Raw genomic sequence first — 27805 nt, 5'->3', positions numbered from 1 at the left:
TATCAATAAATACTTTTGTTTCTGCAATAGAAAAGGAATAAAAGGGAACAGTGTTATAACTGGATGCAACTTTCACTGAGGCATGTCTTCATCAAAGACTGTATTATCATCACAGAGTATGTTGCACACAGTCCCCCCACCCCAAAGTACTGAATGAAGTTAAACCACATTAGATTTAGATCTCATCAGCAAAGAGAAATAAAATAACTAATAATGATAAAAACAGATTTGGTCAACTGAATATGATCCACGCCTATGACAGCATTATACCAGAGGATGTGTTTTTTTGACAGTTTTATAAACTGGGGACCACTGTAACAACAAATCATCCAAATAAATTGGAAAACTTTTTATTTTAAAAAGAATTGGGTGGAGAGAATAAAACAAAACATTTGCAACAATGTATTTCTTGATCTTGGTTCATATGACATTGATCATCATGCATTACATATATTGTATGATGTTGTACACAACATTGTTGATGTGAGATCTAAAAATGTACACATTTTGGTTCTTTACCAGTCAAGTATTTTTGCTTGGTTAAAATTAGCATCATAAATAAATTCAGCCCATCAGATGGCAGATTATTTCATAAATACGCCAAGATTTTGTTCATAATCAAACTCATCCAACATGTTGACAATATAAAAGTAGACTAGTATCATCAATTTTCATGGGGGAACAATTTTCATGGTTTTCATCGTTGCCCTGAACCATCTGAGATCATAATAAAAAAATTACACATAATATGTCTGATTAAAACTGGACAAAAAACAATGTCTATACAGTGTTAACAATATCAGCCAATCTGATGCTAGATAACAACATTAATAAGCATGAGTTTCACTCATTTTTAAATATCTTCCACTATCTTAAAAGAAATCTATATGCCAAGCCTGATCAAAATCAGACCAGTTACATGGCCTCTTAGGTGGTAACAAGCAAATGTTGAGAGAACATGGAGTCAGAGGCCATACCAAAGCTCACTTGATTTTGAAGTGAGCTAACAATGGTTCTTGCAAAAAACTGCCTAGTATCTGTCTCAAAGTTTATCAGAAATTTCTAGGCATGTAACAGTAATCACAAAAACTCCTACTCTAATATGTTGTGATGATACAAGTTTAATCTGAATGCAAGAACTTAAACTTCATACAATAAATGATATTGTGCAAACCAAATGCAATCTCAGAAACATAATATGTATACATATTACAAATGTCTTCAAGGAACATGTGTTACAACTCTATGTCTTAAGGTTAAAGGATGTGTATACACAGACTAGGTGTACTTTTGTGGTCAGTAAATGTTGGTAATGTAAGGGTACTTGCACTTTTAATTCCCACATCAGTGGTTTAATGTTACCCATGTCCATCTGAACATCTGCCTGTCACATTCTGGTTAGGTTTTACATGTACACACAGCCTTTGACCTTTACAGTCAACTCCTTTACCACATGACACGCACAGTATTAAAAGTGTACTGTGAGATCAACATAAGGAATGAATTTCACTGGGATGTCACTTACTATCAAACAAACAACAATATAAATAAAAATTTAAATAATCTGTAAATAATCACAAAAATCTAAAAGCATTTCAATACTTAATACAAAATATGCAACACTTCTTAAAACTACATATGCAAGTGCACATTAATTTATCTAAATATATTAATTTCATCATCTATTTACAAAAATCCCCCATCAATACTGAAAAGGGTAAGTAATTATTCATAACCAGTACCTCTTTATTTTTCTTACACAGTATTTAAAAGAAAATTCAAAATAAAAGGAATTCAAAACTCTGATCTTTACACTGATGCAATTTCTTGTTTCAAAACTGCTGAAAACACTGAGATGGAGATTCTGCAATTGACAACTGCACATGATCTTTTTAGGACAGAATATTTAATAGTGGCACATTTTCAAACGAAGAGAATTAATATAAAGAGTCTTGTCAACATAGAATCAATATGTTATTAAAGACAAAAAGAGAACTAGATCTGCGTTAGTAAAACATAGAATGTAAATCAGATTTTGTACAAAATTCCTACAATAACATAAAAGATATAATTGAGCCATCTGTATACGAGTACAACACAGCCAATGAATTTTATTTTTCTACAAGTGGTTTTTGCTTACTTGTGCTACCTAGATTTTAATATAAAAAAGTAATGTCCCAAAAGTTCTTGAAAATTGTAACAGGTCATCTATACAGACAAATATGTTTGTCAAATTGTATCTGTTTACTTTGAGTGGTTTAGTGACAATATTGCTAATAAGCTTCTCCAGACAGCTGGACAGGACCAAATGAAACTGCCCTCACCCATAAAAATTACTTAAATGGCATGAAAATCTAATTTTGGTCATCTGCTTAGGCATACAAACAGGTCAAGCAGATTCTGCATAATAGTACTAACAATCTAACTCACGATGGGCAGTTGGACAATCTAGCCAGGCTGGACAGTTGGACAAGCTAGCTCAAGATGATCATACTGAATAGAAACAAATAAATATTCCACTGCTTGGTTGCAGAGGGGTTACAAACACATGTAAAAAACCCCCAAAAAAACATACATTAAAAAGTGTCAAGACATAGATTATCAAATTGTCATGTAAATAGACATATGATTGATGAACACAAAAATATTATGTATAATTCATAAAAACAATTTCAAAAATGTACAAAGTCAAACCAAAATATGCTGAGTGCTCTGCTGGCTGACAAGAATTTAAAAGAATCAATAATAAGGCAATTTCTTTGTCCTTTTATTCTTTTTAACTGCTGAGTGCTCCCTTTTCACCCTAATGGGTTCAATCCCTTGTTTTCCTCTAGGTTTCTCTATTATATTTTGTTAACATCAAAGACCACACCACACTTAAAACAGAGCCAAGACAGATGCATTCTGTAAGTACTGTGTACTTCTGCACTTATCATAAGCCAAATAAATTATATAAATTTTTATTGTGTATGCTTATTTACATTTAAGGAAATCAATACTGCATTCACCAGTTTTTATCTCCAGTGGTCATTGACCAAACAAACCCAAATTTAAGTACATGTAGCATGCAAACAGCTACTATCCAGCTAAATACTACAGACAACAATGAATATCATAGTGAATTGTTTAGCTATTCATGTTTGTTGACAATGGGATATAGACCAAACAAGGACTACCATTTTTGTTAAATATGTACTGCATATGTTTGTAGTTATGTGTTTTCTTTAGGGATGTGATAGATATGTGAATTTTTTAACATATGACATATACTTAAATTCATGGATTTGTCATATACATGTACAGTACAGTGGAACCCTGCTATAATTGGGGTCCAAAAAGTGTTAATGTGGGGTTTTACAGTATTTTACCTTTTTTTTCTTCCAGAGAACAATTGGCACATATACGTGTATTCATATCTAATGTATCAGAGAAATAGGGTATCAACTACCTTTTACTATCGTGCCATCATGGCATGCAGTTCATCCATAGTGCTTGTAATTCCATTGAAAATTGCACACATATTTACAATATTCAATAATTTTGTCCCACATCATTGTGTCTGAATTTAACGTCTTATATATAGCATGAACAGAGTATTAACACCGTTTACTTGCCGTCTGATATCATACTGTCAGGGCTTGCAATTAATCCATAATATAAGTAATTCAATTGCAAAAATTGCATACACAGTTAAACTATTCAATAATTTTGTCACAGATCATTATGTGTCTGAATTCATAGGGAAAAATTAACAACAAAATTTGGTTAAGCAAGATGAACCACGTGTATGATTCATTTTGTTCTAGTGTTTATGAATGGTGTCTGTACAAATTTCATACTGCTAAGATTTTCTCATATGCATTTCCATATACATTTATCCATTGTAAATTTCCAATAATTAACACTTGTATGCCTATTCGTTTGAACGACTACAGCAAGAATAATTAACAAACAACATATGCTTTCAGCATGCATGAAACTTTTACTTCTGATTTTGGGAATACTGAAAGAAATATGTGAAAACTACTATACTAATCATTGCGCAAAATGCAGAGGACTTGCATTTGTGAACTTGCTTTTCCATAATGGTAAAATATTTTTATTAAAAAGAAGCGAATTAATAACGAGTTCATAAGCAAACACCATACACATTTAAAACCTGAGAACTAAATGCAATAGACCCACAATGGACATGAGTCACTTTTATAAAAACATTTAAGCTGAACGCATGTACAATTTCATACCCTTTCAATTTCCAGCTAATAAAGTGGAAATTATTTACTGGTCAACTGATTGCATCTAATAACATCACCAAGCCCAGCAAACATGTTGGTGGCTTTTTTTTAATATGTTTATTAAATTGTGAAAATCTTTTATCAACCACCGTATTGTCTGCTGCTTGGTTGTGTATGCAGTTAAAGAAGAAACACATGTTGGCTATTGTTTGAGCAACAACTGTATACAGAATTAATTGAAGACAATCACAAAAATGACTTACTGGCTTTACTCATGGATCAGTAATAACATTTCCAATGTTTAGTTTGGTATAACACTTCACGAACCTGGTGAAATTGTTAAATTTCAGAAGCTATGCCACGATCGTATTATATTCAAATTCATATGTGACCTCTTTCCCAAAATGATAATAAACGTTTTACACACTATTTCTTACACTTTAAAAAAAAAAAAAAATTTCCAGTACGAGAAAAATACACATACATGTATTTAAAATTTCAGGAACCACAACATGATCATATTATGTTCGAATTCATATACAATCTTTTCACCAAAATGATAATAAATTCATTATACACTATTTCACATAGTTTGAACAAAAAATATTTTTTCATGTGCGAATGAATATACAAAATTTAGGGAGTCACACCATGACTGCATTATATCCAAATTCGCATCATCGGGGGTGCATTATGGCAGGGTCGCACTGTACTTCACAAATTATGGATTGTATTACACAAAGGTAAGTTGTCAATATATACAAGTGTATATCAGACTAGTTATGTCTTTGTTTTATCAAAATTTGCATGGTATATTTACTCTCCATGTAAGCTCTACTGATGAAAGGTCATCTCTTGCAAACTAATTTCACTCTGATTTTTATCAGCCCCCCACTTATATAAACAACCACTCATGTCGATAATATTACCTTGGGCCCAACGATGTAAAGATAAACAGTTGTTACTGTATATGGTATGCAAAATGTTATCAAAATATTTTTTTTTATCTTGAAACACTTATTAAAGGTTAATCAACACCCAAGAACTAGAATCAACTTCCACTACAATCCAATTCAATATGTCTAATAGATATACAGTCTTCAGTTTGTGAGAAAGTATGGATAAAGTAGAGCTACTTTTTAAAAAAAACTAGGAAAATATTTGGGGTCAATAGCAATATTTTATAAGACAAAACATGATCTCGCATACCATCTGTCTTGTTATTCCAGGTTGTCTCTCTCTCAAACACCCAGCTTCACATCATAAAAACCGTATCTAAATGTCCTTTGCTTTGGCCATTCATGCTGCATGTAATGAATTTTCAGCATAATATAGAAGAAAAGGAGGGACAGTAGGGCCATTTTGGAAAAAGCTGGGAAAGTAGGACAGCTCGAAAGCATGGGTATACCCTTCCAATTTTCTGAACAAAATACTTCAAATAAAAAATGTTAACTGCAGACTTTTACAACATGAGAGATCAATTACATTGAAAAAATAAATGAATGAATTTCAGTTAGAAGCAGAATTTATAGCAGACAATGGTAGATTCAGAAATTCCTGTACAATCAACCACTTTTGCATGCCCAGTTGTTAATTTTCTTCAAAGCATTAGGTAGCGCTCTAAAGTTTCATATTTTGTATAGGGTTAGAATTTTAAAGAAAAAGAATTTCCCCGGCTTTCCTCACTGGTTATACTGGCTATTTAAAAAAGACCTTGTATATCTTAGGTATAGTTCAAAAAACCTTTAATTCCCTTTATTTTGGTGTATGATTGATGGGTGTAATATGGGTTATAGAGTATACAGCTTGGCCTTACTCAGATGTGTTCCTTTCAAAAAAGTGCTAGCTCAACTTGGTCATTTTCACTTCCCGAACTTCAGAGGTAAATTGTACACAAAAGAGCTGATAACATTTTTTTTACATTTTATATATCTGGTAATTCATTCACTGCACTTTCAGAAGCTGGTATTGTATAGTCTGGCAAAATTAATTTTCCCCATTTTAATAGCTGCTATAGATAGTGTACTTTAGACTATTTCAGGCTGATTTTTTAAGCACAAGGAACAGTTATTTTAGTTAGCAGTGTGCTTATATCATGTACAATTTCCAAAAGTACAATATCCAAAGAAATGTCAGCCACATTGCATTAAAGTAGCATACAGGTATGCCAACTTTCTCTCCATTGTGCATGTTTTAAATGCAAAAAATTCACCTTACATACATCACTCTCTCAAAAGTACATAATAACTGGTGAGTGTCCCTTATGGGTAGGCACTCTTTTTGCAAACATTTCCACTGACATTGGAGGTGAGCAAGTAAAAGTATAACACTATAACAGTTTTACCCATAGTGCTTTGGTGAAAATTACCCAATATAACTTGCAAATTTTCTGCACCTAACATATAAATTTTACTCTAACTAAAACTGACACTCTTTAAGCTGCTCAAAATAACAGAACTTTCTTGTTGTCAAGGCTTGTAATTATAAGTATTTTGAAAGCTGCAAGGGAATACCTATTTAGACCATGTTCCAAGCCAGTTTACACATGGCATGGAACATGTTCTTATCCAATAAGTAGTACAACAGACCTGAACTTCTTGTCAAGAGTTGGAAGGTCTTTACTTATGGTGCTGGAGTGTGTTTGATACCAGTGAGAGGAGAAAGTCGATGGAACCTGGCTTTCCAAGAATGCCTCTGAATTGCCCAGGTCACCAATCTGACCTGAATGCCAGTCATTAATCTCTTTAATCTTTGCTTACTTGGGATGGAGCAGGAAATATGGCGTCTTGTCCTCCTCTCCAAGATCAACCGATGCTTTGTAATGGGGGTGGGGAATGATTCAGAAATGGAAAAACACCAGATAGATTTACTCAGTGGTGGCTGTTGTTGGAGGATGAACTGCACGATGTGTGCCTAGCAACACCTGGCGATGTCAAGGGGAGTTATGGTGCAAGAGTTATTGCCCTTTGTCTATTTGAAATAGAGTATGACAATGTTCATCTTCTAGTAGGGCTGGATTTGCAAGGTAGAAGTCTAATATTCCTAACGTAATGTGATTGGGGAATGTATTTGAAGGAGCAACTTTTTGTGAAAACCCCACGTGAATATGACATTCTATTCAGAAATATTAGCCATTAAAACTTTGAAGATCACATGGCAGCCTTAATGGGTATAAATGGGGCACCATTTTCAATAATGGCAAATGAGAGCTCAGTATGAAACTGTGCAAGTTTGGTGACTTCACTCCAGCTAAAGAGTAGAGAAAACAAATGCTAACAGATAATGGATGGATGACATACACTGGATGCAGGCTCATTACATATGCTTTTCTGAACCCTGACTAGTAGAGCTGAAAACAGCACAATTTTTCAACAGAGAAATAAACTGATAAAAAACCTAACTATACTATATAGATACCAACAAGAAACATAGTGACCAAAAAAATTCAATGACTACATTTTTTATTACTATTAACTTCCTTTGCAAAACGTGATCCCAACAGCACTTTAAAACTGTTTAAAATGAGACATACATGTATGTACTAAATAAAAATGTAAACATCCTTCCTGTCCTTCCCAAATAATAAATAAAAAAGAAAAAAGAGAAAGCTAAGTGTGTGTGTGTGTGATTTGAATTTTTAATGTAGCTTTAACAATTTTTCAGTCCTATCGCTACAATATCTGCAGTAGAACTGGGACAGCATGCCGCAGACGTGCAGCATGATGTCCCACCCAGTCACATTATCCTGACACCAGGCCAACCAGTCCAAACACTAACCACTTAATGCTGAGCACCAAGCGAGGTAGCTGTTAGTACCATTTTTGTAAGTCTTTGGTAAACTTGGCCAGTGACTGAACCCACGACCTTCCGCATCCGAGGTGGACACTCTAACCACTAGGTCACCGGAGTGGTTGAAGAAAGGTAACAATGTTTAATAATTCAAAAAAACATCTCATATGTCTAGTATATACATGTCACACTTTAAAATGAGACCAATTACAATATCAAGATAGAAAAGAGAAATAAAGTTATTATGTTTCCAAGACATGTGCCTAAAAGCCAAAGGCAAGTGCAATTGGCCAAGAAATCTGGGTCATTAGAATGCTTTCTATTGAAATTTCTCTGATGATGTTGACTGCATATCTTATGAAAACAACTGCTTCAAGGCTTCTCTAGTTTTTGTATTGTCATCCATATTTTATAACACATCTGCATCAAAATTGTCCAATGCTGAACAGCCTCTGTGCTTGGATGCTATGAGTAAAAACTAGTCTAATTCTGTTTCTTTAGATAAAGTAGTGTACATGTGTTCCTACTTTTAATAATGTCAGCCATATTTTTATGATGGATGGGCATCATTTGTACAAATCTAAATGGTGTTCAAACTTGGACACTTTCTCTATAATTTGGTCCAATTTTGCTGAGCAGTTCAACTGAAATAATTAAAAGTTGTTTCTATTTTCAGTAACTGTAGCCACATCTGACACTGGCACAATTATAAAAACTTTAAAGCCCTTCATGCCAAATTACTTTCTGTAAGATTTGATAAAGTTCTGTTAAGTGGTTTTTGAGAAGACGTTTAAAGGATGTTCCATGTTTAGTATCAGTGGCCATATGTGATGGCAAACTGACAATTTTTAACAATTTTAAAGCCATTAATAACATAATCACATTGCTATGGTTTGGGGTTTAATGCCATTTCTCAATGCAAGATAAGCTATACATGGCAGCCAGCATAACACATGTGGACAGAGGAAATGGCACTGATCAGTAACGGCAAGTGCTTTAGACCACTCAGCCAACCAGGGCCCCTGAATGCATTCTGTCAAATTTGGTCAAGTCTGTTTAAATTTTTGTTTTGTTTTTAAATATTTAGTAACTCTGGCCACATTTCACATCTGATCGACATCATTCTGAAAGGTCCTCATGCCAAAATCCTTTAACTCATGTTTCTTTAGTAATAGGGTTTTCATATTTGCATGGGTGGGTCTATGTTTTCAATCAACAAATGCAATGTAGTTCACCATCTTCAATAATCTCAATAATCCTGTACATTTGGGACTTACACTTCTTTGAAGACATGTGTATAAAAGTTCCTCTTTTTATCTGTTCTATTTGTTTTAGACATTTTAAAACTAGACATTGCAAATATTGGATGCAGAGACAGAAAATTATACTGAAAAAGTCTATTCTGGAAAACAGAGAAGGACAGTGAGCAGTCTGTCTGCTTGATTACACTGAGAATTTCCATTCAGTTTGATATGTGAATAAGTTGATAGTGTTAAGGAGCTCCTGGCAACAATCAAATTGATGAATGAAATGACTAAGTTTGTGCATTTTCTTATTCATCATGCTTTTCGTTTTTTAAATTAGTAGGGGTTATAAACAAACAGAACATTGTGCAATTACTATAACATCATTTGTATAAATCTGAGCCTTCATACCAGGATGACATCTATCAAATTTGGTCAAATTCTATTCAGCAGTTTCAGAGAAGTTGCTTAAATGTTTTCCTGTTTTTGTAACATGCAGCCACAAATAATGCTATATTGGCATCATCTGTAACAACAAAAAAGTGACATGTCTGTGCCAGGATGCTGTTAAATTTGATCAAATTCTGTTCAGTGATGTAAGAGAATAAGTCATTTAAAGGTTTTATATCTTTGGTAATGGTGGACACATCTGATGGCAGATTGTTATCATTTGTACAAACCCAAAAACATTTCATTTGAAGCAACTCAATTTTTTTATGCCACGGTGTTTTTTGTAAAACAACTTAAGTATGTTATGTAAAACAATTGATTTATGTTTTCTCAATTTTAGTAATGTCATCTGCATTTCACAGCTGACTGACATGATCTGGATAAAGGCATTTATGTGAGGGTTCTTGCAATGAAATATGATCAAATTCTGTTCAGTTTTAGCAAAGAAGCTGCTTAGAAATTGTTTTATTTTTGGTAGCAGTGGCCTATGTGATGACCGATATCATAATTTTGCATAACTTCAAAAGCCCTTAATGATATTTTGCTTTCTGTCAGTCCAAAATTCTGTAAGATGGTTTGTTAGATGAAATCATGTAAAGGTTTTTTTTTCTACTTGCGATATTTGATAGTAGATGGGCATCATTTGCATGAACTTGAAAAGCTTCTAAGTCAGTGTTTTTCAATCAGACTTGGTCAAGTTCTGCCAAGTGTTTTTTTTGAGAAGCCACTTAAATATTTTTAATTTTTAGCATCTGTTAGAAAGGCCTTCACACAAGCATGGTTTTGGCAAAATTTGGTTGGCATTGGTCCCCATTATAGAAGCAAATGTTGATGGATGAAACATAACAGACACAGAGCAATGTCTTAACAAGAGCAATATATTGTTGATTACTATCTTCCAGCAATCACAAAGATGAGGTGATTACATTTCACAACCTGTTTGTCATTTAGACCTCTTTAAGATCCATCTCAATTGAATTTCCTGCTGTGTTGTCTTTGCTTGGACACATTCTGTGTTGCAGTGGAATCAGAGATACCAGTATACCACCAAATATTGTTACCAAACCAGCAAATAAAAACCCTGGGACCAGTCCACCAGTCACATCCAACAACCAGCCTGGAAAACAAAAAAAGAGCACTAATCTACTGACCAGTTTTGAAACATTATTAGACTTATTTAAAGACAAAACAAGTGTACTGTATATATCTGATTATATCATTTATATGTCCAACCATGTTTACATCTTTTGTGTAGGCACAAGTGGGACACTTTGACCATAGGCCAATAAATCAGACCCTGAAATCTATGTTTACACTGATGGTGTAGCACCTATTCATAAAATCAAGTAATCCTTTATAGACAAATATGTCCTCAACATATCAGTGTATATATTAGACACTTGCCAATATTTCTTGTGCATCTTGAGCTACTGTTGGTTGAAAGGTCCTTTTGGTGATATGAACATAAAATATTTGGATCAAGTCCTATTTTTGGTGACTTGTAAATCCATGTTGAATAACAACCTGATATCTTTTGGCCATTTTGAATTTCATGCTAGACATGGCGGTTACCAAATACTGGTACGTGTCTAAACTGCACAAGGGAGTTTTCCAGAAAGATCTTCATGCAGCAAAATTGGACATTTTAATGAACAGGTGAGATCAAAACAACAAATCATCCATCAGTATCACACAGATTTGGGGTCTGATCTATTGGACTGGGCTGACACTAGAGATTAGTGATCAGCAGATCTCAATGACCTGGACCTTGGTCATAATACATGATCTTGAAGTAAACTTATGGTGCAGAAACCATTTTATTTTCTATTAAACTTACTATGCCTGTGACCTCTGACCTTTAGCTTCTGAATCTATGGATTTCTTTATTAACCCAAATACAAGTCATCCACAAAGTTTGGTCATTCATTGTACAATTTTTTTTTAATTCTTTGAGCCACAATAATACGGACCTTTTACCTTTTGCCTCTTCCTTAAGTGGAAGCCTTCCACAAGCTTTGGTGAAGTTATGAAGTCAAGAACTAACATTACAGTGCCAATACCATTCTTTTTTTCAGTTTCAGTGATCTTGACCTTAGACCTTTTAGCAACAAAATTGATAAGCTTCTTCCTTACTCTTAGTACAAGTCATCCAGATATAATTGGTAATGTCAATGGTGGAGAACTCAGGTTATAGTGTAAAAACAAAATTGACAACAGACAGAGGTCAGATAGACAAAATAAGATGCTCCACCGAATGTCATATCTATGAACTATTTGTGATGCTAAAATGAATACATGCATTCAATGGTGAAGATCTGCTTAAAACTTTGCAAAACTTTTCAAGAAAAATTAAAGCAGACATAAAATTTACTGGTGGAAAGGTTAATATGAGTAAATCTTTTATTTTATATTCTAGATTAACTGTTTAAATTATTTACTTTAGTATAAAAAAACATATACTAAAAATGGGGCCTTCTGAACTAAAGGGTAATTTGTACCCCTACCAGTTTTGATGATGTTTGTTTTAAGATAATAAATGCTATAATTTGTTAAGTTACCATGTCAAACTACAAAAGATTATGCACTTAAAAAATAACAATAAACAGTATTACACGGAAAGAGTATGTTGTTCAATTATTCAATTTAATCAACAGAATCTCATAGTTTCCATACCATCCTTATAGGGCAAAAAAGACCCCAGCTTATGCAGAATGTCCGAACAGAATAAATTTATGTGTAATAGTTGTTCTTAACCTCCACCTACTGTAATTGTATTATGAATGTGCCAATTTACAAAATAAAAGCTGAGAATAAAATTAAAAATACAGTTACACATGTATGTTATTTCTTTTATCTCAAAATAAAACATTTGGACCTTCTTCCTTGACCCCTCTATAAAAATATTTGAGTTATCTCCAATAATATGGTGTTGAAAACATGCAATAAATGCAACAAGCTTAAAGGGTTTTGTACTTCATAGGATCAATAATAAATTGGTCAAACATATTTTGTCTAGAATTCAGTCCTTCATGTCAAAATTGTGCAAGTTATATATAAATTCATGCCTGCCATGTGTACAATGCCATGCATTACAAAATACATCAACAAAAGTACTGCACTGGAGAAAAACATGGTCAACCATGAGATGAGTAAATCGATTGGTCAAGATAAAATTCCTCATTTTGTCAACTCAATGTGAAGGATTGGCAGTAAATGTTTATACATATATATTGGTATGAAATATTTAATATTGTAATAAACAATGATAACAATTAAAAACTGATTTGCTTGTTACAGAGGCAGGTAATTCTTGCAAAAACCTATATTCCCATGAATGAGTTACTGATGTCCCCCATCTGACAGCATTCTCTACATCAGAATCATTAACTGAAAGTTGCTGTTCTGGGTTTAATACCATTTTTCAGCAAACAATAGGTTATACATGGTTGCCAGTATAACTGGAGGTGGAAGATCCCAGGAAATCCCAGGCAAGAACCACAGATGCACAGCAAGCTACTGGCAAGCTTTCTCCCATACCCACAATGACCAAGCCTGAGACTTGAAAACAAGATGACAGAGATGAGTGAATGTGATTCAAATTTTTAATGTAGATTTAGCAATTTTAGTCATATCGCTATGTCATATGCAGTGTGGCAGTTTATAGTGATGTCTAGCAATGGGGCATCATGTCACAGACATGTAGCATTATGTCCCACCCATTTACATTATCCCGACACCAGGCAGACCAGTACTAACACTCTTAATGATGAGCACCAAGCAAGGCAGCTGCTAGTACCATTTTAATATTTTTATAAGTCTTTGGTACAACTTGGCTGGGGTTCAAACCTGCAACCGCCTTCATCCAAGGCAGATGCTCCAACCACTTAGGCCAAGACTCAGGTGAGATGGCAGAGATCAGTAAAAGTGGGCGCTTTAGACCATTCAGCCACCCTGGGCTCCCAAGTCATTAATTGGTTATTGTAGCTATTATAGCCATTAATTGGTGTGATTGATATAATAACATCTATATAAAATCAGTTGTTTTTATTAAGAAAAAGATAATTCACTACAAAATTAATCTATTTTGTGTTACAAAAATTATGTTTAATTCCATGTGATTGTTGAAATATATGAAATTATTGGACTGTGGATACATTTTAAGGTCATGTTGGATGTTTTTTTTTTTTGGTCTCAACAGCTGTGTCTGAGATTTCATAGTATGCATAATTTCTAACATCTGAACAGTATATTAAAATTTAGTCTTGTATTTAGTTAGTTTGATTTGTATCTTTTTTAAACAACTCCTTTTATGCCAGTATAAATGGAAATATTCCCCTAACAGCGAGAATATATAGCAAAAGACAGTTGTCAAGCAGTAAATTCCAAGTGGTAAATTGGTCATTGTGGGTATGGGAGAAAGCCTGCCAGTATCTTGCTGTGTCTATGGTTCTTACCTGGGATTTCCTGGGTTCTTCCATCACCAGTTATACTGGCAACCATGTATAACCTATTGTTTGCTGAAAAATGGTATTAAACCCAGAACAGCTAGTGGTTATATCAATGAGTTTATGTATTCTTTGCATTCATATTCACACATTCTTCCCTAACACAAAAAATAATTTTCTTTAGATAAATGCATTCTAAATTCACAAAAGGAAGCAGTTCATAAGCAAACACAAGATGAATTTAATTACTACATAAAAGTTATATTTAATGGTGCCAAAATTTCTCTTTTAAATTTTAATTTAACAAAATTAACTGGACCACACTTTCAAAATCAACATTTGACATTTGTTTTTCCTACTATTATTGAAATTTGTCCTGAAGTTATTTTATTTTTAGGATTCATAGTTTTTGCAATATTGTATAAACACCAGAAATATTTCTAATGAGAGAAATATTGCATATTCTGAAATACTAAAATTATGTTTAACTATAAATGTAAATAAAAGTAGTTTTTTGTTTTAGTAACATCCAAAACTGAAAAATATTTGACCAAAATTTTTATTCTGATTAAAATTATGGATCATTTTGATTCCTAATTACTTTAATACAATCAAAAAAATACAAAATAAGTTCCTTTAACATTTCAATAACATGCATTTTTACAATCATATTGCAATTAAAACTGTATTTTCAACTTTAGTTAAACCCTCAAAAATTGTCAAATGCTTTTTTACAATTCACAGTATATTGGAAGTATATCTAACCTTGGACAATTTCCAATTGTTTCAAAAGCATTTTTTTTGGTAACTTTTCAGCTGGGATTTCAGACAAATTGTCTGATACTCACAATCTTATTTAACTGCTAGGATTTCAGACAAATTGTATGATACTCACAATCTCAATTAACTGCTGGGATTTCAGACAAATTGTCTGATACTCACAATCTTATTTAACTGCTGGGATTTCAGACAAATTGTATGATACTCACAATCCCATTTAACTGCTGGGATTTCAGACAAATTGTATGATACTCACAATCTCATTTAACTGCTGGGATTCCAGACAAATTGTATGATACTCACAATCTTATTTAACTGCTGGGATTTCAGACAAATTGTCTGATACAATCTCATTCAACTGCTGGGATTTCAGACAAATTGTATGATACTCACAATCTCATTTAACTGCTGGGATTTCAGACAAATTGTATGATACTCACAATCTTATTTAACTGCTGGGATTTCAGACAAATTGTATGATACTCACAATCTTATTTAACTGCTGGGATTTCAGACAAATTGTATGATACTCACAATCTTATTTAACTGCTGGGATTTCAGACAAATTGTATGATACTTACAATCTTATTTAACTGCTGGGATTTCAGACAAATTGTCTGATACTCACAATCTTATTTAACTGCTGGGATTTCAGACAAATTGTATGATACTCACAATCTCATTTAACTGCTGGGATTTCAGACAAATTGTATGATACTCACAATCTCAATTAACTGCTGGGATTTCAGACAAATTGTATGATACTCACAATCTTATTTAACTGCTGGGATTTCAGACAAATTGTCTGATACTCACAATCTTATTTAACTGCTGGGATTTCAGACAAATTGTCTGATACAATCTCATTTAACTGCTGGGATTTCAGACAAATTGTATGATACTCACAATCTCATTTAACTGCTGGGATTTCAGACAAATTGTATGATACTCACAATCTCATTTAACTGCTGGGATTTCAGACAAATTGTATGATACTCACAATCTCATTTAACTGCTGGGATTCCAGACAAATTGTATGATACTCACAATCTTATTTAACTGCTGGGATTTCAGACAAATTGTCTGATACTCACAATCTTATTTAACTGCTGGGATTTCAGACAAATTGTCTGATACTCACAATCTTATTTAACTGCTGGGATTTCAGACAAATTGTCTGATACAATCTCATTTAACTGCTGGGATTTCAGACAAATTGTATGATACTCACAATCTCATTTAACTGCTGTAATTTCAGACAAATTGTATGATACTCACAATCTCATTTAACTGCTGGGATTTCAGACAAATTGTATGATACTCACAATCTTATTTAACTGCTGGGATTTCAGACAAATTGTATGATACTCACAATCTTATTTAACTGCTGGGATTTCAGACAAATTGTCTGATACTCACAATCTTATTTAACTGCTGGGATTTCAGACAAATTGTATGATACTCACAATCTCATTTAACTGCTGGGATTTCAGACAAATTGTATGATACTCACAATCTCAATTAACTGCTGGGATTTCAGACAAATTGTATGATACTCACAATCTTATTTAACTGCTGGGATTTCAGACAAATTGTATGATACTCACAATCTTATTTAACTGCTGGGATTTCAGACAAATCGTCTGATACTCACAATCTCATTTAACTGCTGGGATTTCAGACAAATTGTATGATACTCACAATCTCATTTAACTGCTGGGATTTCAGACAAATTGTATGATACTCACAATCTCATTTAACTGCTGGGAGCCACGGTAGTTCAGCTGTTAGAGTATCTGACTTATAACCTAAGGATCACATGTTCAATACACACCCAGGCCAGTTTGGGTCGGCTGCCTCAGCATGTCCTTGGAAAGGCACTTTGCTCCCATTCCATCATGAGGAATGTCTTTAAAGTGCCATCAAAAACCAACAAAAAAAATCCCAAATCATTCAACAGCTATGGTTCAAGTGTAGGCTTCATGCAGCAAAATTGTAATAGTATTTAAAATTGTAATAGTATTTAAAACCACAAATGTGCATGTTATATCTCATACCTGCTAAAGGCGGTGCTATGTTGCATCCCAGACCATTTGCCAACATGAGGTACCCAAATCCATACCCTAGGGCCTCTGTTCCCAAAAGGTCAGCGGTCACAACCACCAAAAGGCCCAGGATGACTCCAAATGTCAAACCCCACAACAAGCTCAGCATCAGCAGGCCCCAAAAGGTGTGCAGGTGTGGCAATGGATATAAAAGGGCTATGGTCCCTGTTGCTATGTTAGCCACCACATATACTGCTATTCTGTTACAACACTTCATGTTTCCTAGCAGACCTCCTAGTATGCATCCCACACATGTACCACCTCCAATCAAAGTGAACACAATAGCTGCATCCTCTTTATCCAAACCAACATTTGTGTTAAATTCCGGACCAAACAGCATAACAATGGATGCACCCATATTCCAGAAAATATTGTTGATGAAATAAACACTGAATCCAAATGTGAACACCTTTCTCAATTGATCTTTCATCTTGGAAATAAATGTTGCTTTACATATTACATCCCCAGCACTATGTATGTTATTTGCATCTGTCTCTTGTTCATCCACAATATATGGAAGGTACGTTTTGCTCTGAGATAATTCTGGTGTGACATCAAGTTTTTTAATATGTATTAAATGTTTATTGTCTGACTGGGTATGTATAAGTGAAGTCTCCGACTTTATATGCTTCATTTCCAAAGATTTATTTTCAGTTTCTAATAGTTCTGCCTTCTTTGGAGTATTCTTATCTATATCACGTTCAAGATGTTTTGGCGGGGGGCGTAATAATGCAGCAAACACAAAGTTGTGCAGGTTTAAACCTGCCACTAAATAAAAAGAGCCTTTCCACCCGTATTCCTCAATAAGCATGTAAATTATGTAGGGTAACACTGTGGAACCAACACCTGAGCCACTTGTAGCTATTCCAGTGGCTAGACTGCGGTAACGGTGGAAATACAGACCACATAACACGTGGGATGGAACATAAAGCAAGCAATATCCTAACCCTAGAATAGAAAGGAAAATTACAAAATTAATAAACAGAACTTATTATGAGGTAGTCAGGCCTGAATGCTAGAATCTATTCATATTTTTACAAGATCCCAGATTAGCTTAAAAATCTTGTTTGCAACTGAAATTTGTATTTACAATTCACAAGTCTGATAAAAATTATTAAAACATTGTTGTCACTGGTATGTGTATAAATCCAAATTAATGATTTAGTAGTTAAGAAAAAGTATCTCTAACCAAATATTCAAGGCTGGATCTTTGTAGATGATACTGATTCCGTTTACGCTAAAAGAGACTAGATAAAATGTTGCATTTTTACAATGGATAAATAGACTCATTAGTACAATTTCTATAAAACTGCATTTTTCCCCACCTGACCACCAGACAAATAGATTTTTTTTACTTTCCTATCAATCAAATTAACTTGTACAGCAAGAAAACTCTTTGCATTTAATATCTTTTTCCCACGTAATAAAAACACTTAACAGTATATACTTGCCATTGAAAGGAAACCAACTGCAAACTGAACAGATCCAGATCTACTATCACACAATGCACCAGCAGATCTGGATCAGTGCAGTTTTGTTAGGATTAATCAATAAAACAAACAAGACAGACCCTTATCTGCAGGTGCATTGTGTTATGCCAGATCAGGATCGTTGTTGTTTTGCAGTTTTACTCCACTTATAAGCAAGTATATATTGTATCCTTATAGTTCCCTTTTATCTACAATATCCAAAATTTGGGAGTGCCATTCTATTAGGCAATTACTTCAAAGTTTTAGTCTGGAGGCACCAATTTCATGTGATTCTTGATCTTGAAAAAAAAGTTACTTTTACAAACTGTTACTTTGTCCATGATAGTACCAGTAGAACCCATCCTGAAGGACCAACCTCTCTGGCAAAACACTATAGTCTCTTAAGACAGGTGGTATTTTATGACAGGTTATAACACAAAATAATCAGAATGGTATGTCATAACAGATATATATCAAGACAGGTGCTACTGTATTACTGTATTAATGATTAAGAACCCCTCAGGTTAGCAGCAATTTTAAATCATACTGCATGCTCTAAAACGAAAAACCACCCCAAAAATTTACTAAGTATATTGATCTTGTTTGTTTCATGAACATTCTTCTTCATCCAGACATGGATTTTATACTCATAAAGGATGAAAATTTATTGAAAGAAGTATAAGTTTCAATGCAGAATGGTGTTTCTCCATCAAAAATCAAGAACATGATACCTCAAATGTGTAGTCTGAGATGTGAAGGCAGGAGGACCTTGACATGTTAATTTATGTAATAATACTTGACTATGTGTTCAATACACTGTAATGCACAGAAATATATTTTCCAAGGAGTAAAGAAGTTCTGATCTGCAATTTTAAGTGTGTGTGTGTGTGTGTTTGTATTTTTAATGTAGCTTTAACAGTTTTTAGTCATGTCATATCAATGATATCACTAAGATGTATGCAGTGTGACAGTTTATAGTGATGTCTAGCAATGGGACATCATGCTGCTTCAATAATTAACATAATATTCTGGTTTATCAGAAACTAAATTAACTACAGGCATGAATAATATCTTGTAAATTACAGTAATGACCATTTCTTTAAGTTCACAGTTTTTTCTTTCAATGTTTATATCTTTGCATGTTTGCAAAAGTGACAAACTGCCCCTTGCATATTAAAATCTCAAAATTAATTTTATCAGGATAATAAACAAAGCTAGTGCAATAACTGCAAAGGGCAATAAAAACAAAAAATTCAGATAGCAGTCCATTTCAATGAAACTATAAATTGGTAAATGAAATGTGCAATGCCTGTCCAACTGTTTGCTAATAACTTAATAAATCTATGATAGAAGTGTATGTGATAATGATATCTAATTGAATTTCTTGAATAAAGAGAAAACAGGAAAGAACATTTGCAACCTGAGTTTTTTTTAAAGTCCCTGAATGATCCCCACTTTCTGATCTGGTAGAGGTCATTTGCCCCACCTTTTCCATTACTGGAATGAACCCTGAATAGGAATTAATAACATTTTATGGACAGTCTTTCTATACTTCTTACCTGTGAGAAATCCATAGAAGAAATACATGTATTCCACATTTGGAGTAAATGGCAAGCAGATGAGTCCAACAGAGCTGATACATGCTCCTATCAATGCCACCTGTCTATGACTCAGATAGTTCAACAGAAAACCTGCGATTGGCCCTGTTTAAAAAAAAAGATGTGCAAACTTACTGTAATGTCTATAACAAATAAGTAATTATGTGCTGTCCTCTAATCTTCTGTACAGAGAACTCTTCTTAAAAACTTTTGCACAAGTTTGGGTATTTAAATAAACAATAATTTCATATAAAAAATTATTTTGCACACCTGAATAAATAATCATTAAATCTAAGCGAAATCAGATTACATACAGTTGTAGATTACCTGCACAAAGATGTAAGAAATGTTAATTATCATGCAGAAAATAAATTTAGACTAAAGTGATAGAGACAATGAAACAAACACTGTAAGTGGTCATGGGCTAAATGCAAAAACATAAGCCCGTAAAATGTCAAATGCATTTATTTTAAAAGTCTGGTACAGAGCTGCATACAATCATCAAGCTTGATGATTCTGACACGAACAGTGCCTGAGACTAAACTCAAAATGTAACCAAGTCAATGAAGCATGAAATATAGATCAGAGTGACTTAATCTTAAGATGAGCAGCCACTCACCAAATTTTATGAATCATGAAGTATAACATTATTTATACAAGGCCTCAAAACTTTTATAAGAAATGTAGCACAAAAATGACCTTCTGTTGGTAGAGTGTAATACTAATAGAGACACATATAAATCATCTAGTCTGATATTTCCAGCATGAACAGAGTTTGAGAAAAGAACTGAAAACAATATTTAACCAGTCTGAAAAGTGTGAAATATGGGTCATAGTGATCTACTTTTGTAATGAGGGTGTGGAAATCGTTAAGATGCATCCCTCAGGAAGTTTTATGATTCCAGGCATAATAATTAATATACAGTGTGCCAAAAAACTGACCTAAATATACACATAACAAAGAGCATACAATAAATGTACATGTCTATATAAAGTTGGCCCCTCAGACCTCTCTGCAGGAAGTACATGTAGGTGCTATGAAACCCACTCCTAAATGTTACCCAGGACCAAGGATGAAATTACTGGTGTTCTATTTAGTGGGACTGAACATGTGCTTATGCTTTTATTCACTATACCATTTTAAGGAGGGAGGGGAGTACAATAACTCCAGCAGCAGGGAGGGTGAACAAACCACTTGCTTTAAAGTCCATTTATAAAAATAAGCCATGATATGATACATTATTGATAAAGATGTGAACTCAAAGGTCTTCTCATCTTTAGAAGGACTATCAATGGTAGGGTGGTGCTGTTTCAGATGTGTTGACATATATGGCATATCTCCAGAATGCAGATGGCAAATAATTCTAGAATTAGTATCTGTTCATATACAATGTTCATCCTTGACAAGATAACAAAATTACTTCCAAACAGACAACCTGCTTGTTTTGGTGATTCTAAATCAATATTTCCAGCCATCAGACTAGATTTTTTCACAACAACAACAACACCATCCAAAATGGATGGTGGTACGCATTTCATGGATATATATTACTCTTTAATGCTCATGTAAAAAAGGAATGTGTGTGTGATTAGGATTTTTAATGTAGCTTTTAACAATTTTTCAGTCATATTGCTACAATGTCTGCAGTGTGGCAGTTTATAGTGATGTCTAGCACTGGGGCATCATGCCGCATACATTAACCTCTTAATGCTAAGCGCCAAGCGAGGCAGCTGTCAGTACCTATTTTGTAAGTTTATGATATGGCTCTTCTGGGGTTCAAACCCATGATCTCCCACTTTCGAGGCTGACACTCTAACCACTAGGTCACCAGAGCAATCTAAAAAGGGAATAAATGATAACAATACACTGTACAAGGTTAGTTTTTCTTTTTATTATCAAATGCGCGTTTTATCTTTTTTATTGCAATGTGTAGTGGGGGGAGCAAAAATGCAAATACAAATTTATTTTGTAACTTAAGTCTTGAGACATATGACCTAGGTGAAAAAAATTCACCATAAGTTCTGGGACAGGAAAAAAATATTTATTTTAGCGTGGCCCAATATATATGCCATAATACGGTATGCATGATTTTGTATCAGTACTTCATGTACTGATGTGGATCGATATGGCAAAACTAACGACAAATTCATTAATCATTCACCACTAGTGTCAATCGATTCTGCTGGTATGCACAAATGTTTGTGACATAAATAATCCTCCAACTGTTGAATTAAACAAGTCCCGTTTTCTCAAATCCATGGATAACTAGATCCAATCTTTCACACATTTCTATGAGCTACAATTATTCATTTAGTATTAATTGGCTTGAATGTGGCAGTTTTAGGTCCACTAATACAGAACAATTATCTTCACAAGTGATGTCTTCCTTTTACTTGATGGTTTCCACTCGAGTTGTGGAAGTATGATTTTAACTATGATTTGTACATATACTTACTGCAAAGTCCAGCAGCTGAAGTTGGTTTGTACATGAAGTAGACAGAAAGAAATTAGTGATTCCACTGTCTTTCAATTTATTTAGTATCTTCACACTTAGATGGGCTACAAACATATCAAATAATGACAATGCCTGTTAAACATATTAAGTAAGGGGCAGCTGGTCACATATGGAATGATGAAAATATCCAAACTGATCTAGTTTGAATTTTACCACTCTCAAGCCACTGCATCAATACCATGTAAGATGCAACTTTATGGACAATGCATTAAGCAAGAGAACAAACATATGTACTTTAACAATCAATTAGCTTAGTGCTTCTGGCTATGACATGTCACGTTGTTGAGTGAAAGTGATTAATCTTGGCAGGTGTTTGATTTGTAAACAGGTGGTAGCACTGTTTTAAATATTTAGTGTGTGTGATTTGGATTGTTAAATTAACTTTAACATTTTTTCTGCCATAATCGCAATGAGGTCTGCAGTGTCAATGTGTCAGATTTATAGTGATGTCTAGCACTGGGACATCATGCCACAGATATGCCGCTTCATGTCCCATCCTGCCACATTATCCTGACACCAGACAAACCAATCCTAACACTAATGCTAAGCAACAAGCAAAACTTTGACATGACTCAACTGGGGTTCAAACACATCACTTCCTGCATCTGACGCAGACACTCTGACTGCTTAGGCCACCATAGCAGTAATTTTAATTTTAAATACTGACAAGACTACAGTTGTTTTTCTGTATAGTTTTGTTCTTTTGTACTCTATATTTTTGGTCATTGTAGCTCTTGATCCATAAAAATAAAACATACAAATATGCAAACTAAGACAAATCCACAAATTTAAGTACTCTTAAAGAAAACCATGAAACTTGAGACTCGCAAAAAAATGAATGCTTATTATATCATTTTTACCACAGCAGTAGCAGTAATTACAACCACTAATACTACTGCCAATATCGGGCCCTGAGTGGCGAGTGGTCTAAAGCACTCTCTGTTACTGATCACTGCCATCTCACCTCTGTCCGCGTGGGTTCAAGTCTCAGATTCGGCTAATGTGGGTATTTGAGAAAGCTTGCCAGTAGTTTCTTGTGGGTTGGTGGTTCTTTCCGGGGTTTTCCCCGGGTTCTTCCTCCACCATTAATACTGGCCGCCATGTATAGACTATCGTGTGCTGAAAAATGGCAGTTAACCCTACAACAACAACAACAACAATTGCCAATATCCTTCTTCAGCTTTTTCTAGTTAAAAGATTTATTGAACATCTGCCTGCTGGATCAAATTCTTTACAATTGAAACATGTCTGAACTTTTCTACCAAGTAAGATTAGGCGCAATTCTTACCTGCTCCCAAAAAGATTCCCACATTGATGGATCCTACTAGAGAAATGGCTGCAGCACTGTTTTGAAAATAATCCAAGAATTCCACATTGTACACTCCAATAGACTGAGAAGTGCCAAAGGCAAACACCTGGATCATGAAAGCAGAAACCACCACCACATATCCCCACAGTCCACCTTCTGACCACTCCTGGCATTTTGACAGCATCACAGACCTCTCAAAATGTCACTAACATGAAATCTGCAATTAATAAAGTAAAGGGTACAGTTAAAGTCTGAAATGTACTGGATTCTCCATAGGATTTTTACAGTTGCAGTTGATGGCTCACTTGCATGGAAATGGTCAAGCCCCAGCTCAAAATATGGGACAAAATAGTGATACTTATTTCAATGCAATAATACAAAACATTAGGTGTGTACTGTTGTGTCACAAATGTATTTGTGCCATCTCCTGTAATGTGTACAACAGCAAGTTCACGGCACAAACTGGCCTGAACAACCACTCACAAACAGAGAATCCAAACCAAATGAGATGCTATGGACATCTTTAAAATCAAAGTAAGAACAACAACAACATTATATTCATCATCAGAGTGCTAATGCTTATTCATTGTGAAATATCTAGCATGTTACGAATCTATGGTCTGAAATTAGGCAACAGAAAAGAGCCAAAATCAACAAGTTTTGTCAAATTCAACAAATAATTTATTTCCCAAGAATACAAAGTGAAAATTTAAAAAGGACTTCACTGCCATAAATTAAATCCCAAACAGTCCTAAACATTCAAACGCATGTTCAAAAGTATAGAATTCCAACTGAATTCCAGTGGTGTTCTGAATAAAGTCCAATATTGAATATGCTGATGTGCCTCTAGTCTTGAATGTGCTAATGTGTCAATGGCCTGGAATGTGGTGATATATTAAGTCTTTAGATGCAGCACAGTAATATAATCCAAAATGTCCTTGACTAAATTCCCTACAAATTCAAATTAATTAACTAGTCCAGAAAGTATTAATAAGCACTTTGTAATTCCCGTGAATGATTCAAATAAATAATCCAACAAAACTAAAAACTGAACACAACAATAAGACTGATTCCACTTCAGATGATAAGGTAGGAATGAGTAATTTTTCAAGTAAACAACATTGGTATAGAAAGAAAAGACACAATAATTGAGTCAGGATGTACATCTGTCTCTTTTCTAAAACATTCCAAGTTGCCAACAACTGAAAAAATTTACAAATGAAAAACAAATGTCCTAGACTCAGATTCATATTAATAAGTTCACCTCCAATAATAATGATCTGAATAGTTAATCAATAATCACAGAGAAATATTAGCAGTGTATTATGTTGTTTACAAATAAATGTCGCTAGTCAAGTAGATAATTCACCTGATTTTGTACTAAGATCAATTACAAAATACAAATATGCATACTATATAATCATGGAGAAAAGCCAACAAAATTACAAAGTTAATATAATTAACAAGTATTATAATAAATGAATGGAAAATAAAGGCAGTTGATAAATGTGACAATTGTGATGTTACAACCATAACAATGCTCATTGCCTTTACTAACAATTCTTTAACTGTGTGTGCAATTTGAAGGAATCAAGGAAGAGATAACACATTCTTTTCTACATTTATGTATTTAGTTAGCTTAATTCCATTTCAAATCAATACATTATCCATGACAATGGTGGAAAAAACAAATGACCACATTCCACTCACTTCTTTTTCATATCATAGCAACAGAGCATAGATCACATTTACTCTTTCCTAACAAAAATAAAAAGTTCACAAATGTCCCCACTGAAGGTTTAAGATCAAAATCCTAAAGTTCTGCATTCAGTGCTCCTCACATTGCCATTGCAGTTCTCCTTCCAGTCACAATAGCATGTACATAACACCAATAATATTTAAGTTTTCTCATTTTTCTGCCCATGGGAATTTAATATTGGCATGCAGGTGTTGTATACATTGTGTAAGGATTTATAATATGATGGATTCAAACTGTCCTGAGTATTCTCTATCAAACAGAGGTGTCAATTAGTCTTTTGATCAAAAGGATCACATGGAACTGACAATCATTTAACAGATGTCTTGATCTCCTTGTCTGCTTTGTTCTAACCTAAGCAACTTCACCTATTCCCATTACAATCCCTGAACTTTGTTTGACAGCTTGCACACTACATGACTGATACCCCTATTTCACAAATGGATCAAATACAAGAGAATTTATGAGACAAAAAAACACAACTTGCACAACAAGGACTCAGCTGTTGGAATTTACATGCATCCAAAAATGAGAACCTCAATTAAAAGATCATACAAAAAAAGATGAGGTTCAAATCTGCGAGATCCCCAACTGTATCAACTGCTACAATTAATTTTCTCTAAAACTGTCCTGTAACTGAGCTAAAAAAATGGTATCCATTGTTTTTACATGTCAAACTACACACAATAATGCCTTCTGCATAAAACTGGCTAAACCCTATACATTTTCTTTAATTTAGATTTGTGACCCTGGTGTGTGATTGTCATGAGTGAGATTAAATTCCATTGAAAATAATGGCTTTCATTGAAAATAAATAGTTAAATAAACAGTTACAATGAATGGTCTGCTCTTTGTTGGATGGAGACAAAACTTATGAGGGAAATTAGGAGACTATAAATTAACCTGTTATATGATGCAACAATCGGGGCTGCATGAATTTCTTACCATCTTGGGCACCAAACAGATGACTATATCATCTTGTGTTTGGTAACTTTCAGACAAACAAGTCTGCTATACTGCCTGACAATTGTGAAAGTACTAAACAGCATCAACAACAGCAAACAGCGATTCCGCAATGATCAGTAATAATAGTCCAACATATAATGGGCTTAAGTAAACACTTGCAATGGAAAACAATGTGTACGAGGTGGTATATATGAATTTCAGTGCTAATCACAACGAATTATAATCTCAAGTAGGTAACTGAATAATTCAAAATGTGATCAAATAATGTGATAACCACCATGTGACAACATCTTTGTTGCTAACAGCATTGTTCTAAGGTACCCATTTCTATCATTTAAATAACTTATTTATTTCAAAGATAAATATTAAATAGTTTTTTTTTCTGGGTGACAAGTTTTGGGGTGACTTCGACGACTATTTAAAGCGACTTCTCCAACCATTCTGTGGAGACTTCTCCAGATACGTTGGGGTTACTTCTCCCAGGGCGAGTTTTCCATGGGGTGAGTTCTCCATATACCAAGCTGCCATAGCCTATACTTGTGTCAGGTAATTACTTTCCAAGAGTGATTGTGGTGTACAATTTGAATGGTCCTAATCACCCTCGGCTTCTTTGTCATGCTTTTCGCTTGCTACATCCTTTCTTATCCTCGAAAACATGTTACTGACCAAATCCAAGGATTCGCTTATACTATACCAGGTATCGAAGAGTGTTCTTGAGTAGAAACGTCTCACGTGTATTTTTCTAAAGCTGAAAAATGTGTACTATTACTTCTCTATCATTTAAACTTTATAAATAGTATATTTTCGAGCGTTCCCTGCCAAGCATGTTACGATGGAAGATTAACAAGGGATCGGTTAATAAATTGGACGCTATCAAATTTATGTATCTAACTTAGGATACGATGTGACTTTTTAAGATATTAGGCCTAGTCTTTGATAACGAAATATATGGACATATTTGTGAATTAAGTATTTTGTACATGTATTGTTCATGAAATGTATGCAAAGTTTTATGGCTGTCTAGCTCCCTAGTGCATTCTAGAGGACTGTTTTCACCCCGGTACACGTTCTGGCGCCGTTCTCGCACTCGAACGACCAGAACATGATACCCGGAACACGCTCTCGTGGCGAGTACCCACACCT

At 34.1% G+C, this 27805-nt stretch overlaps 1 protein-coding gene across 1 annotated transcript; it reads right to left on the bottom strand.

Moving 5' to 3' along the window:
• Window positions 1-334: 334 nt before the first annotated feature.
• On the bottom strand, window positions 335-27580 carry LOC149805427 (monocarboxylate transporter 12-like). The gene is made up of 5 exons (XM_089950004.1): window positions 27357-27580; window positions 23920-24157; window positions 20077-20220; window positions 17001-17996; window positions 335-10835 (listed from the first exon to the last, which is right to left on the bottom strand). The coding sequence occupies exons 2-5, from the start codon at window positions 24122-24124 to the stop codon at window positions 10666-10668; spliced, it is 1515 nt and encodes a 504-aa protein (XP_089806130.1). The 5' UTR covers window positions 24125-24157; window positions 27357-27580; the 3' UTR covers window positions 335-10665.
• Window positions 27581-27805: the final 225 nt, after the last annotated feature.

The sequence above is a fragment of the Sinohyriopsis cumingii genome, chromosome 2 (genome assembly GCF_028554795.1).
Source record: "Sinohyriopsis cumingii isolate HCF-2022 chromosome 2, ASM2855479v2, whole genome shotgun sequence".
In the NCBI taxonomy this organism is placed as follows: domain Eukaryota; kingdom Metazoa; phylum Mollusca; class Bivalvia; order Unionida; family Unionidae; genus Sinohyriopsis; species Sinohyriopsis cumingii.
Note: the sequence above shows the minus strand (reverse complement) of the source record. Positions and strands in the feature narration are given on the sequence as shown.